Genomic DNA, 13,985 nt, shown 5'->3' with positions numbered 1-13,985 from the left:
TAACTTCTCTGGGCTGAAGGATTCCTGGAATACTATTTTGAGTCAGACCTTTCCCAAACTCCAGACCCATGAAACTGATGAACGGCCTCTTGGCCATCTCTGCGTGGATGTCCCTCAGGCATCTCACCTTCAGCATTTTCACACCCCAGTGCCTCACCTTCCTCGCCATTCTGCTGCTTCCCACTGTGTTCCCCACCTCAGCTGATGGCCACAGCAGCCAACTGGTCACCCTTGGCTTCTCCCTCTCGCCTCAGTCGACTTTCTAGTAAGTTTCTGCAACCCATGGCCTTCCCAGCTCTAGCTTAGGCTCCCCAGCAGTCTCCTTGTTGGTGACCCTCTCCCTTCTCATCCTTTCTCTACATAGCTGCCCATAGCATCTCTGTAAAATGAAAATCTGACTGTTTCTTTCTTGCTTAAAGTCTTTCAAACACTCCTTACTCTCCACTAGAGAAATTCACACTTCTGTGCCTGGCATTTTAACTGGGCCCTGTCTACCTTACCGACCTCCTCTCTCCCACTCTGTCCTTGCTTTCTCTTTGCAATCGAGTAGTACTGACCAGCTGCAGTTCCCTGAGCATGCCAGGCTGCTTCACACCCTGCCCTCTGCACATTAGGTTCCTACTGCCAGTCCCTCCATTCTCCTCACCTAGTACTTACTAGCTCTCTGAAGGTTTGCTAAACTACTGTTGGATTAAATTAGTCAATACATTTGCCCTGACTTTGTGGGCTCTGGGAATGGTTCAAGTGAACACGACAAGCACCTGTTCTCAAAGAGCATAAAGTTGCCGGGTGCGGTGGCTCAAGCCTGTAATCCCAGCACTTTGGGAGGCTGAGGCGGGTGGATCACGAGGTCAAGAGATCGAGACCATCCTGGTCAACATGGTGAAACCCCGTCTCTACTAAAAATACAAAAAAAATTAGCTGGGCATGGTGGCACATGCCTGTAATCCCAGCTACTCAGGAGGCTGAGGCAGGAGAATTGCCTGAACCCAGGAGGCGGAGGTTGCGGCGAGCCGAGATCGTGCCATTGCACTCCAGCCTGGGTAACAAGAGCGAAACTCTTGTCTCAAAAAAAAAAAAAAAAAAAAAAAAAAAAAAAAAAGCATAAATCTAAGTGAACCTGGATGGCAGCTTTGGTCAATGGAACCAAGAGCATGGAAACTACAGTAGGCTGGGGCTGGGGAAAGGAGTGACAACAGCTGCAGGAAGGAATTCCTGTCAACCCCTAAAAGGCAGTCAGTAGACTGCCGTGGCGGAGTAGGGGAGACAGGGCTGCTTCTACTTCAGTCAGCAGTTGCCTTCTGTCTTTCTGGGCCAAGAATGCCATCAGAGGTACCTCTCCAGGGATGCCAGAGATCAAACAGGCGCGATGCTCACCCTCCCTGAGCTGTCCTGTCTTGTCCCTTGAGTGCTCCACTGAGACTGACCAGGCTCTTTTGGTCCTAGCTGCATGGCAGTCATTCAGGCTGCAGGATCTAGAACTGGGCTGTCTGGGTTCGAATCCTTGATTCTGTCTTCCCAGCTGCATGATCTCTACTTAATCTTACTTGGCTTCAGTTTTCACCTGTGTTCAATGGAGGCTGTAATAATAAATGTCTTTGGAGGGTTGTTTAAAGGGTTAAACTGATACACTTAAACCTCTTAAAACCGTGAATGCACATAAAATGCAAAATGCCAGCTACTACCATGTCTCCTTTCCACCTGTCTACCAAGCAGACAGAGAGCTCCCAGAGGACATGTCTGGGTCTGGCCATAGCTGTGCACTTGAATCTTATCAAGAGGCTGGAACGGAGGCCTCAGTGTACACAGTACAATGTGAGTAACTGAGTCTGTGACCTCTGAAGGACTGGCCTCTTCTTCCTCAGCAGGAGGTCTGCTGGCAGGGAGCAGCTGAAGAACTAGGAAGATACCAACAAAATGGGCAGGGGCAAGGAGGCTAGGCCAGGTGGGGAGAGCAGTGAGCAGCTGGTAGGAGATAAGGATCTAGATCTTCCTGGCTTGGCACCTGATGTGCTGTTCAGTCTGGAGGAGTCCCCTCCCTGTGCTCCTGTGACATGGGAAGCAAACCACCTTCCCATTTTCCCAGGGCTGCAGGAGGCTAGGTAGAAAGGTGAGCTGGACTCATGGGCTGGTGCTGGCTAATACAGCCCCTGCACGGAAGAACAGAGGCAGCCCCGGTTCAGTCCTTGGCTCCTCATGCTCTTTTGACGGAGCAGGGCCCTGGAAAGGTGGAAGTCGTCTTTTCCATGATCATAAGCAATCCCTTGCCTGGCTGAAGGTAAACAGTGGTATGGGGGGAGAACTGGGGCTCTGGAATCAGACATATCTGCAGCCCAATCTTGGCTCTTTACACAGCAGCTCTGGCCTTAGGCACATCTTTTATAACCTTTCTGAATCTCGGTTTCTTCATTTGCAAAAAAATGAGACAATTTCTACCTTGCCTGGTAGGAATTTTTCTACCTACCTGTGAGGATTAGTGATAATGTCTATAAAGACTTTAGTACAGGTCTAGTACATAGAAGGTACTGGATAGAAGTGAGTTCTTCTCTCCATTCAGAACTTACCCTTACTAGCAGGGGAACTGGACTGTCTGTGAGAACCCTCAGATTCTCAGAAGAGAAAGGCCCATGAACCAGAGTACCAGCATCTCACCATTAACAGCAACAATGTTAGCATTTTAAAGAACTGTAGGAGACAGCGTTTGGCACACAGGGAGGAACAAAAGCTGTCTGAGACAGAAGGATTCTTGGGGCTTCTCTGATTCAGCCTCCTTGTTTGTCACATGAGGACTCTGATGCCTAGAGATAGGCAGTGACTTACCAAGGCCACAAAGCCAGTCAGGAGCAGAGCCGCAACTAAAAATTCATGTCTCTCTCTCATGGCACCTCTGCCATACCATGTCTCTCTAGAAGGTGGCCCTAGCCACACAATTTCAACTCTTAGGCAGGACTGGTCTTCCCTCAAGTGCCCTGGTGCAGAGGGGCTAAGCCGCATCCACTGGATGAATGAACGTACACATGTGGGAGCAGGAAGCCAAGGAAACACCAGCTAGCCTCTGGGCCCTTGCTTTCTGCTGTTCAGCCCCCATAACTCCAGGTGTCCCCCTGCTCCATCCTGGCCCAAGGTGACTCTCACCTCATCAAACAGCTGCAGCATAATGGTGAGCACATCTGGATGGGCCTTGTCTACTTCATCAAAGAGCACCACGGCATTGGGGCACTGCCTCAACTTCTTGGTCAGCTGGCCACCCTCCTCATGGCCGACGTAGCCTGGTGGGGACCCGATAAACTTGGCCACCTGGTGGAAGGAAGGAAACATGCTAGGAAAGCCTTTCTGTGCAAGTTTCCAACATGGGGCATGCATGGGAAGACGACTTTATACACTGTTAAGACTGCCTGTCTCAACAAAGACAATTGGCTGTCCTTTTCCTGGTGTGCCAGATAGATCTTCTCAATGTTTATTCTTCAGAGCAAATCCTATATGAAACAGATCAGTGACCCTGCTGTACACCTGTGCTCCCAATGACAAATCCCATGGCTGCTGGAATGATCTGAGGCCCAAAGGCCCAAATGACAAGTCATGAAATACCCAGGCAGTCGTGCTGACAAACCATGCTTCAACCAAGGACTGTCACTCACCTCGTGTCGCTCCTGGAACTCGGACATGTCCAGCCTGATGAAGCCCTATGTGGAAACAAGCAAGCACCAAGTCTGTTTGGAGGCACCTCAACCATCCCCAAGGCTTTCAGACCGCACCAACACAAGGTCTTCTATCTCACGCTCAAGAGATTTTTTCTTTTCTGGCTTCCTGTCTCCTTTTCTGTGCACTCACTTCCCACGAGTCCCTCATTCTCTTTCCTAAAACATCCAGATCATGTGCTTGACCTTCTAAATCTGACTTGGGGTGTCTTCTTTCAGCTAGGTCTCTCCTGGTCTGATTACCACATCATCCACCCACCCCGCCCTTCCATTCCACATTTCCTGAGGGCACCCTGTCTGTACTGGACACCAGAGTTACAACAGGGAACAAGTCTTGGTATCTGTCCTTAAGGAGCGCCCCATGGAGTGGTGCAGACATGGACACAGTTACTCACGATTGGTGTGGATTGTGATGCAAGGGAGACAGAAACACTCAGATAGCTCTAGAATGCCCCTCAACTCTGCAAGTCTGTGTGATGCCCTGTTTCTTTGATTTACTTTTCTTCAAAATGAATATATTTTAAAATTTATTTACATTTCTTCATTTCATTCAAAAAATATCCATAACATGGTATTACAGCCCTTCTCTCTTCACCACTGGTTGTACGGGTGGTTTCTGAGGAAGTGGCCACATGGGTGAGGACCATGGTTAGCCCCTGGGGAAAAGAACAGCTTACAGTGTGTGACCTGAAGAGTTAACACAGGCAGAGTGCCCGATGGTTTTCAAGAAGCATTACCTGATTAGGGAGCTATAAAGGCATCCACAGGTGCCCTGTCTAGCCACAGCCAGACCAGAATTCCCCACAGTCCCCCGGGCTCCTCTCCTACTGGCACATGCTTCCATCTAAGAGACAGCATTCACTGAATCCTTCTCCTCCTGAGAGCTGGCAATGATGGGGTGCCAAGATCCTCAGCGGGAGGTAGCTATTCTGAAATCCAGGGCCATATTCTAGCTTGGCCACTGGTCAGAAATTCACATCGTGATGCATTTTTAATTCTTTCTCTGTCCTGTCACTCTATAGCTGAAACACAGGGTAGCAAGAAGAACCTTGGGCTGGGAGCCAGGGGACTCGGCTTCCAGTCTTAGTTCTGCCTGCCTGTGTAACCTTGGGACATGCTGCCTCTCCTTTTTGAGCTGTTTTGTTCTGCGTTACACAAGGCTCTTGGCTCCTCTCCCTGCCTCATCAGGGGTCTGAGGACCTAATCCAAGAGGTGGGTCAGGGCTTAGAGAAGTTGTTAAAGCCACATGGGGGAAAGCACTGCTATTAGCACATGGGGCATGAGTCAGCAAGCATTTCCAGAGGATCCCTAGGCCACTCAGCCAAGAGATCTGCAGGCTTCAGGAAGGGTGGGAGGATGGCCATGGGGAAGCTGAAAGACAGCAATGGCCTGAAAGCCAAAAGATGGGTCTCTGATTAATAACAGCTGATATTTACTGGGTATTTACTATGCGCCTAGCAATGTTAAGCAAGCTTATATACGTAAAGGGCTTAGAACATGTACAAGTCTCTAAGGTAAGCACTACAATCACCCCCACTTTACAGATGAGAAAACTAAGTCAGAGATTAAAGTAACTTGCTCAAGGTCACCCGTGCTTGGCAATCTGGCTCCAAGTCTGTGCTCTTAGCCTTCATGCTATCCTGCCTCATAGTTTCCCTTCTGCCAGTCAGCTGGGTTCTTGACAGTCTTTGCCTGAAGGGTTCTGAGCTTTGTGTCCAGATGCCAGTGAATGTCTGAGGACACAGGGAGCATGGACTCTCAAGCTTACTTATGTCAAGTGACCTGGATTCTCACCCTAGTTCTTCGAATGATTTGCTATGTAATTTTGAACAAGTTTGTAGGCTTGATTTTTCTGAGCCACAATCATCATTTTGATTTCACATGATCTTACCTTGGGGTTATCAAAAAAGTGAGGCAAGAACAATAAGAGTAACATCCAACATGTACTGATTGCTTACCACATGTCAAGAATGGTGTTTACCATTTTACATCACTATCTCATTTAACCTTCCTAACAGTCCAGTGAGACAGGCAACATTATGGAACCCAGAAAGCTGATGTAAACAGAGGTCCTGGCCAACTCCACATAGCAGGGTACAGTTGGGATTTGAACCCAGGCAGCTGGAGTCAGATACTTGCTCTTTATCCTTCATCTTATTGCCACTATAACTAAGTCTTCTGGGCTCCATCACCCTACCTGATGATGATATCACAGAACACCATTAAGGTTCCTTCTCAAGACTTATTAGCTCTAGTAATGAAAGTTAACAGGGCCACTCAATTTGGGAGAAATAGTACACAGGCTAATGAGAGAAAAAAATAAGTTCACAGATCTGATAAAGAAATCATATAAGAGGCCGCGCGCGGTGGCTCAAGCCTGTAATCCCAGTACTTTGGGAGGCCAAGGTGGTGTATCACGAGGTCAAGAGATCGAGACCATCCTGGTCAACATGGTGAAACCCCGTCTCTGCTAAAAATACAAAAAATTAGCTGGGCATGGTGGTACGTGCCTGTAATCCCGGCTACTCAAGAGGCTGAGGCAGGAGAATTGCCTGAACCCAGGAGGCGGAGGTTGTGGTGAGCCGAGACTGCGCCATTGCACTCCAGCCCGGGTAACGAGCGAAACTCCGTCTCAAAACAAAAACAAAACAAAACAAACAAACAAATAAAAAAAAGAAATCATATAAATGTACAAAAAATGCCTTGTGAAGCAGCAAGATCTAGAGTTGTCAGTGTCTCATTACAAATGAAGAAACTAGGGATCAGAGAGCCAGAAGTATTCGCGTCACCAGACTCCAGGCCAGTGCTCATTTCATTTTGTCAGCCATCTTGGGAGGCAAATTAAAGGGAGCTTCTGTTTGATAAAAGTCTATTTTACAGTGGGCTCTGTGAATGACACTTTCCACATATCACTCTTTGGGTCCTGGGTACACAGGTTATAGAGCTTAAAGTCCAGGGCTCTCTTGGATTTTGAAGGCAGGTCTCAAACATGCCTGTCACCTGTCATGTGGCCATAAAGTATCAATGCTAAACACAGATTCTGTAATGAGCTAGTACAGGTAGGAGTTTTATAGAAGCACCACCTATGATTTAAAAATAAAATACATGGTTGTATTTACAGGGCTTCTCATGCCTCTCATCTCCCAACGTGTAATGGGGACACACTGGCACATTTCCAATCTAGCTTCCTAGAGCACTGAGAACAACAGTATCACAGTGGGGAGTTGAGAGACTAGATTCTGGTTTTATTTCTTCCCCTAAAAGGTGACCTTGCTGTAAGGCCTCAGTTTTTCATCTGAAAAGTGGGTCTAATTTAGCATCCATGCTACCTTCCTCATAGAATCAAACAGGAGATTAGATGGGGTGCTGCTGTGATAAGTAGGAAATGATGAATAAACTCAAGTCAAGGATTAGGCACTTGCTGTCTGCTAGATCCTGAGCTAGATGCGATTCCTATTATCTCACTTGATGTTCACCATAACCTAAGATACAGGACTAGAGGGCTTTCACCTTGACGAAAAAGAGCTGAAACTTCAAGGGGTAAAGTTTACCTGCCTAGGGCCAGTAGAAAGTAGAAGAACTAGAATCTGAGGCAAAGAATGGTTGCTCTAGATCTCTGTCTACCACAGTGCGCTGCCTCCAAGGGATGACGGTATTACTTCTTTCTGAGTGAGGCATGCGCTGAAGGATGCCAACCTCATCCTGCACTGGGATCAATCTGTCTCCCATTTAGATGTGCCAACTAAAAAATTACTTGCATTATTAGTCTTTTAACAAGCTCCTTCTCCTTTCTTTTTTTTCTTTTTTTTTGAGACGGAGTTTCGCTCTTGTTACCCAGGCTGGAGTGCAATGGTGCGATCTCGGCTCACCGCAACCTCCGCCTCCTGGGTTCAGGCAATTCTCCTGCCTCAGCCTCCTGAGCAGCTGGGATTACAGGCATGTGCCACCATGCCCAGTTAATTTTTTTGGTATTTTTAGTAGAGATGGGGTTTCACCATGTTGACCAGGATGGTCTCGATCTCTTGACCTCGTGATCCATCCGCCTCAGCCTCCCAAAGTGCTGGGATTACAGGCGTGAGCCACCGCGCCCGGCCCCTCCTTTCTACACCTGCAAGTCAGTAGATACTTTCCTTTTACTTCCACTGTGTATGAAGACATATGAAGACAGCTTGGATAAGGAGATTATAATTTGTAATTAAATATTAACCTTTCTGACAGTATTAAAATTAAACCACTCAGAATTCTTCATCCCTAATCAGGTGGTTCCTGCCCATAAACTACATCTTCCCTAATAGTCCTGCTAGTTTATGGCCCTTTCCAGAGTGCTAATTGTTTCAATCGCTGCCAACCTGATGAATTGACTTAAAAATGCTATTTTGGTTGGAGCACATTAGCATGCTCTGCGCTGTTTCTTGCTTGCCTGCTTGTCTAGTGGGTCTGCTCCAGGTCTGATGGAGGCAGAGCACAGCTACTGGCAGAGCCAGGGGGGTTAAGAGCCTTTAGCCCTTTATGAAGCAGAAGGGGGCTCAGGAGGACCCAAAATCTGAGCTACCTTGTTTCTGTGGCGGACAGTGGGGCAGGCAGCCTAGAAAGAGAACAGGAGTCCAAGACTCTGTGCTGCTGGGGCCACTTGGCTGGCAGAGGCCTAAGTAACTCCTCATTGCCTTGGCCAGGGAGGCTTTCCTTAGAAAGGCAAGAGTATCCAGGGTCTCGGGCGGCCTCCTGCCCTGGATACTGGGAAGGCTGGTAGGAGAATGTTTGGCTTTCAGTGAAATGTTTCTGCACTCTCTGAGAGTGCCAATCAAAGGTACTTTCTCTCTGTATGAAAGCATTTCCTGTCTGCCTAGAAAGTTAAACTGAGCAGGCCTCGGAAAGCCTGAGCATGAACAAACAGGGGATGAGGATGGCCCTCTCCTGTGGAGAATCCAGGGCTCTGAGCCATGGAGGAAGGCAGACTATATGCACTCCAGGCTCAAGACACAGGAAACCATGTCTAAAAGCTCATGCAACAAGGCATCCTCTTATTCCTACTTGTTTTCTCCTACAGCCCCCAAGACTTGCATTAGCACAGCCCTGACTGCACTGAACAGTAATGGTGTCTTTCTAAGTCTGTTTCCCTCTCCAACCTGAGCTCCTTGGAGCAGGCAGAGTGTCTTAATAAATGCTGTATTAGCATCCAGTACAACACCTGGCACAGCACAGATGTTTGAAAATGTTGTATGCTGGATCTCACTTTGTTCCCTCAAGAGTCAGGCAGGGGAAGGATTATTATTCCTATTTTACAGATGAAGAAACTGAGGCACAAAAGTGCCCAAATCTCTGGAGCAATTGGTGGCCATGTTGGGGCCAGAGCTGAAATTTGCTTCCTGGGTCAGGGACCATCTTTTTGATTGCCTATTGCTGAATTCAGAGACTCAGATATTTTCGGATAGCAGGAGAGGTGAGGTCTCTACGATCTGCAGATCAGATCTAGGTCCCAGTCCTTACCTTTTTAGCATCTTTGTGCATATATTTGGCTGTCTGCTTGGCCAGCTCTGTTTTTCCTAGTAAGAAAGAAGGGAGAGGTGTTGGGTTAGAACCAGGTGACTATCCGCTGGAATGAAAGAATACTAGAAATGCATGGACACTAGAAAAAATGTGTTCTATGGATGAAAATGTTGAGGCGCAGAAAGTATCAGTGACTCTCCCACAGTCACCTAGGGAGTTAATGGTGAAGCTGGGACCAGAATCAATGTCTGCACTGCATCTTAATTTTTCTGGGATAGGGATTGAGGACTTTTCTCTGTAGCACCATCCTAAGAGTGAGAGGCTGACTTTATAATCATGCCTTTTAAAGCCCAATTTAAACCTCACCTCTCCTAGGCGTACCCGGACCGCCGTGTATCCCTCTCACTATCCACAGTCTTGCTATTAAGAGAGGCCCTGGAACCACATGCCAGAGAGAGGCAGGGGGCAGGGTGGGGCGGGGGGGCGGTGCTGATGAGTACCTTTTACTGTGGCTTCACAGTCCTTTGTAACATAGGGAAGGAATGACAATGCTGAAGTGGGGGCTCTGAAGGGCCATTTGGTGTGATGGTAACCTTTGGATGTCCCTGACTAGTATAAAAGTCAAGTTCTGTAGCATCATGGTCAGGTGGTGGTAGCCTTTTGGAGGTCTACATCTGAGGGAGAGGCCCATGAAGATGTTGGGAGGGGAAGAGGAGGCAACTAAACCATGAAATTTCCCATCAAGACCATGGTGGGAGGTGGTAGTGAAGTTATGTGGGGGGTCTGTTAGGGCAGAGAATCAGGGTTTAAGAATGCCTCAGATAATCCAGCCCAACTGGCTAGAAAAATACTCAACCTATCTTACTGAAACCAAGTTTGCTATGCACCTGGCACTGCGCTGGTCATCAGGGGCTTTCTTTAGCTTTTACAGTTAGGCTGTACTTAACATGGTTGGTGTGCTGGGCAGAGGAGGTGGTTCAACTGTTCCCAAAGGGGAGGCTCTGGGGATTTAGAGTGGCTGGACCAGGGTTAATGGGCCCTGAAGGGCCTGGTCCTCCAAGTGAATCAGTCTTAGCACCACAGCTTCCAGAGGGAGGAACATAATTCCAGCTCTTCATAACCTGACAGATGGTAACAGAGTCCGCTTTCTTGGTGGCTCTGTAATTTGGAGGCTGTTGTTTTTAGAGCTGGAAGTGGACCTAGAGGTAGACCTGCTGACCCTGGGCCCACAGCAGCTGGGGCTGTTAGGCTTGGGCTGGGCACTACCCTACCTTCTCCATCCCCACTGGCTGATCTGCTCCCAATTACCTATTCCAGATGATCCCAAGAAAAGGAAGACCAGAGGGTGTTCTTCATCGTACCAGCCATTCTCCTTCCTCCGGATCGCTACAGCCAAACACACAAGACGGGGGGACAGGGAGGGAGGCAGATAAATCAATGACACAAAAGGCAGGATAATTATCACTAAGTATACAATATGTTTTACTGCTCTGCGCCCACTCAAAGTCCTCACTACCATTAGTGCTGCCTAATCTGATTAGCTGGCAAGGCCCCTAGAGACACCTAATCAGGTTAGAATGGATTTGGAAAGCTGCCCAGAGCAGATTTCGGATAAAGTTTTCCAGGATGAGCACTCAGCGTTGCCAGGGAAACTGAAAGGCGGGTGGATGGTGAATGGAGGTGAAGGGGGTGGGGGACTGGTGAAGGAGAATTCGAGAGGAACTTCAGCTTTCACTGGTTACTCATCTACTCATCACTAGTGAGACTACAGGCCGCCTCCTATGCAAATAGAAGAGGCAGAAGCCCGTGGCAGGCCCTTGGGGATGTGGGGTGTGAGCCCTGGACTCTTCTATCTGGGGAAACTAAGGTCTGGTCCACTGTCTGGGTCAGGAAATGGAAACACAGCCAAATGCATTTTCTGGAAGCCAATCAAAGGCAATGTGGAGCTTGGGGCATGGTAGGGGTAAGCCATATGGTAACCAGAGATGCTAACCATAGCCTCCAGTGGCAGAGGGAGTGGGGAGTGTGGGGAGTAGGACAGATCTGTACCAGTTTCCTTGGAGGCTCAACTCTGCTAGAGCAAGATGACCTCCTCTGCAAGAGGAAGTATGTAATCAAGGGCTATGCATTCAAGCTGAGGAAACTAAGTGCTTAACTATGGAGTAGGAGAATCAGGCTCGGAAGCATTGCTCAAGTATAAGAGATGGGGTGAAGCGAGGCAGAACTGCAAAAAGAATCATGCACTGAACATGCTGTATGCTAGGCACAATGGGAAAATACACCAACAACGTATCTATTCAAGATCCACACAAATACCCTGAGAGGAAAGTATTATTTTCAACTCATTATACTGAACACAAAACTGAGGCAACAGATAGAGACTTGCCCAAGTCATACAACTAGTAGGTGGCAGAGTTGCTTCTCTCCTCTTCTTTTTTTAAAAAAAGTAACATAAGGCTGCTCAAAAAAGTATCAATTTGGGTTGCACTAATGGAAACATGGCAGTCAGGAGCAGGAAAGAGACAGGAGCACTATGTAATGTCAAGGTCATTCTGCAGATGGAACAGCATGTCTGATCTGGTTTGCAGAATGTCAGGGGGTAGATTAGCCAAGAGATAACTGTCAGAGGACAAGGCCTGGAACAGTAGTCAATCGAGAAAGATCTGACAGTGTTTGGGATGTGTCTGCCCGTCTTGAGTTGCCAAGATCCAAACTACTATCCTGTGTGGTTGGATTGCAAAGAAGAGACTGCAGAGGTCTGGGAAGGTTCTTTGGAAGAGGCAGGACTGGATCATGGAGGATGGGCTGGACTTGAAGAGGCAAAGGTGGCCAGCATGACAGAGGTGGAGAGCCAGGAATGATCACGACGAGTGGTGGGGTGGGGTCAGACTGGGAAGGTCTGGAATACCTGTTTTAGGAGTTCAGCTTCATGTCTTTGGTCTTTCTCATCTCAATCTCTAATGTTCCTACCTATAATATGACTTTCTACTTCTGGCCTCAGCAGAAACAGATGGAAGCTGTGCAAATTCATAGACATCAGACTAGCCACTTCTGCCTGCCCAGAAAATGCTCCCTGAGAATCCTGAAAGAGGCCTGAGAAAAAGCTCAGTACAACCTCTCTCCTGGAAAAGAATCCAGATTTTCTCTAAACTAACTGGCCTAGGATCTCTGGAAGGGCTGGTTCTAAGGGGAACCTGGAGACCTCATAGGTACCCTAATGCTGGGAATGAAGAGGGACAAGTGCAAGCTTGGCTAAGCGGGGAGCCCCTGGTGTCCGACAGAAACAGGGAGCTGAGAGTGTGGGTATCTGAGGAAGTGAAGATATTAAAATGCTAAAGGCCAGACTTGTGAATACTATGTGTGGACATGTGTGTATGTGTTTTGGTGCAGGGATGAGAGGGGTCACCTGAAAGGAGCCACATTCTTCTAAAAGTTGGCTAAATTGAGACTCTAGGTTGGAAACAAGTTGGGCATGAACTGAGTTCAAGCTTTGTGGCATATTTGAGGAGGCAGATGTACCCAGGCATCCCCCTACAAGGGTTCTCCAGGGTGTCATGTACCTGGGGTTCTGATCTTGCCTTTTCTTTTAAGGTAGCATCCCAGCCCACAGAGAGCTGCACACTGCCGGGCTGCGCAGTATGAAAACACCATGGAGAATGAGGAATTGAATTATGCCTGGGGCCATTGTTCCCCCCTTCTTTTCTAAGAATGCACCTGGGAGAGAGCTCTTTATAATGCCAGGCAGACTTCACTGCACAGCTGTCCCTGGTCAATTCTGCCCGACCTAGGGCATGAGTCTGGGGTGAGCTTGATGTGGGTCCCCTGTGAAACCGGCGAAATGCCAACCATTAAACAATTACAACTCTGGATATTTCTAATAATATCTGAAGAGAAAAATGACCAAGCAGATGGAGTCCGACAGAATGAAAAATGGTGGCAGCTAGGAAGGACAGGAGAAGGCGGGCCCCAGTGTGTGTGGTTGGCAGGGTGGCTGAGGACCAAGGCTATGAGCCTTGAAGATGCTGCCAGGCCACAGTAGAAGCTGGGACAGACTGGATGGGCCCATGTGGGATGTGGCCATAGGTGTTGCTCTCATTGTGGCCAGCAAATGTATTTACAATGGACTCTGTAACACTTCATAGTCTATAAAGAACTTCTGTAGACATAATTTCATTTCAGCCTTGTCATGGGTTTATAAGGTAAGCAGAGCAGGGGACGTGATTTTCATTTTATAGGTGAAGAAACACAGAAACAGAAGTTAGGTAACCTGCTCAAGGTTACAGAGGGAAGAAACAAAGACCCTCGTTTTACCCTCCGCTCTGGTTGATCCTGAGCCTACGCTGTACTACGAGAGCTTGGAGGAAGGTCGGCTCTCCTCCTCTGGCTCTCTGCTGCCACAGTACCTTTTCATACCCTGACTCCCTGGAAACGTTCTCTGTAGTCTTCTCAGCCATTCAGCACATAGCCTCAGGAGCCCCTGTCCTGGTCACTGCTCTTGGGCTAGAGATAGCATCAGGGGCTTCTGCACAGGCAGCCTGGCTCCCTTCCCTGGTCAGTCCCATTACCACAAGCTCCAGCCAGGATGCTCTGCCTTCTAGCACACAGTGCCAGGGCCCACCTGGCTTGTGTTCTGCCTTCTCTTAGCCATGCTTGTCACTACTGGACCATCTGAAAACTCACCTGCAACAGCTCTTTTTGATTAATTCCACCACACCACATCTAGCCATTGACTGGCAGGTCTGTATTCTCTGGCATGCATTTATTTACAGGGTGGTATAGTAGAGAGGGCAGGAGTTTATA

The 13,985-nt window shown here is 48.1% G+C and overlaps 1 protein-coding gene across 3 annotated transcripts in view; it reads right to left on the bottom strand.

Moving 5' to 3' along the window:
* The window catches only part of CLPB (ClpB family mitochondrial disaggregase), a 275,007-nt gene that overhangs the window by 27,651 nt on the left and 233,371 nt on the right, over nucleotides 1-13,985 (bottom strand). For all 3 annotated transcript variants that reach the window (XM_074400970.1, XM_003923422.4, XM_003923421.4), the window contains 4 exons: nucleotides 10,494-10,571; nucleotides 9,186-9,241; nucleotides 3,639-3,683; nucleotides 3,136-3,297 (listed from right to left, as the gene is read on the bottom strand). In XM_074400970.1, coding sequence (XP_074257071.1) covers nucleotides 3,136-3,297; nucleotides 3,639-3,683; nucleotides 9,186-9,241; nucleotides 10,494-10,571 — 341 coding nt within the window. The remainder of the gene's footprint in view (nucleotides 1-3,135; nucleotides 3,298-3,638; nucleotides 3,684-9,185; nucleotides 9,242-10,493; nucleotides 10,572-13,985) is intronic.

Source organism: Saimiri boliviensis, chromosome 6 (genome assembly GCF_048565385.1).
Source record: "Saimiri boliviensis isolate mSaiBol1 chromosome 6, mSaiBol1.pri, whole genome shotgun sequence".
In the NCBI taxonomy this organism is placed as follows: Eukaryota; Metazoa; Chordata; class Mammalia; order Primates; family Cebidae; genus Saimiri; species Saimiri boliviensis.
Note: the sequence above shows the minus strand (reverse complement) of the source record. Positions and strands in the feature narration are given on the sequence as shown.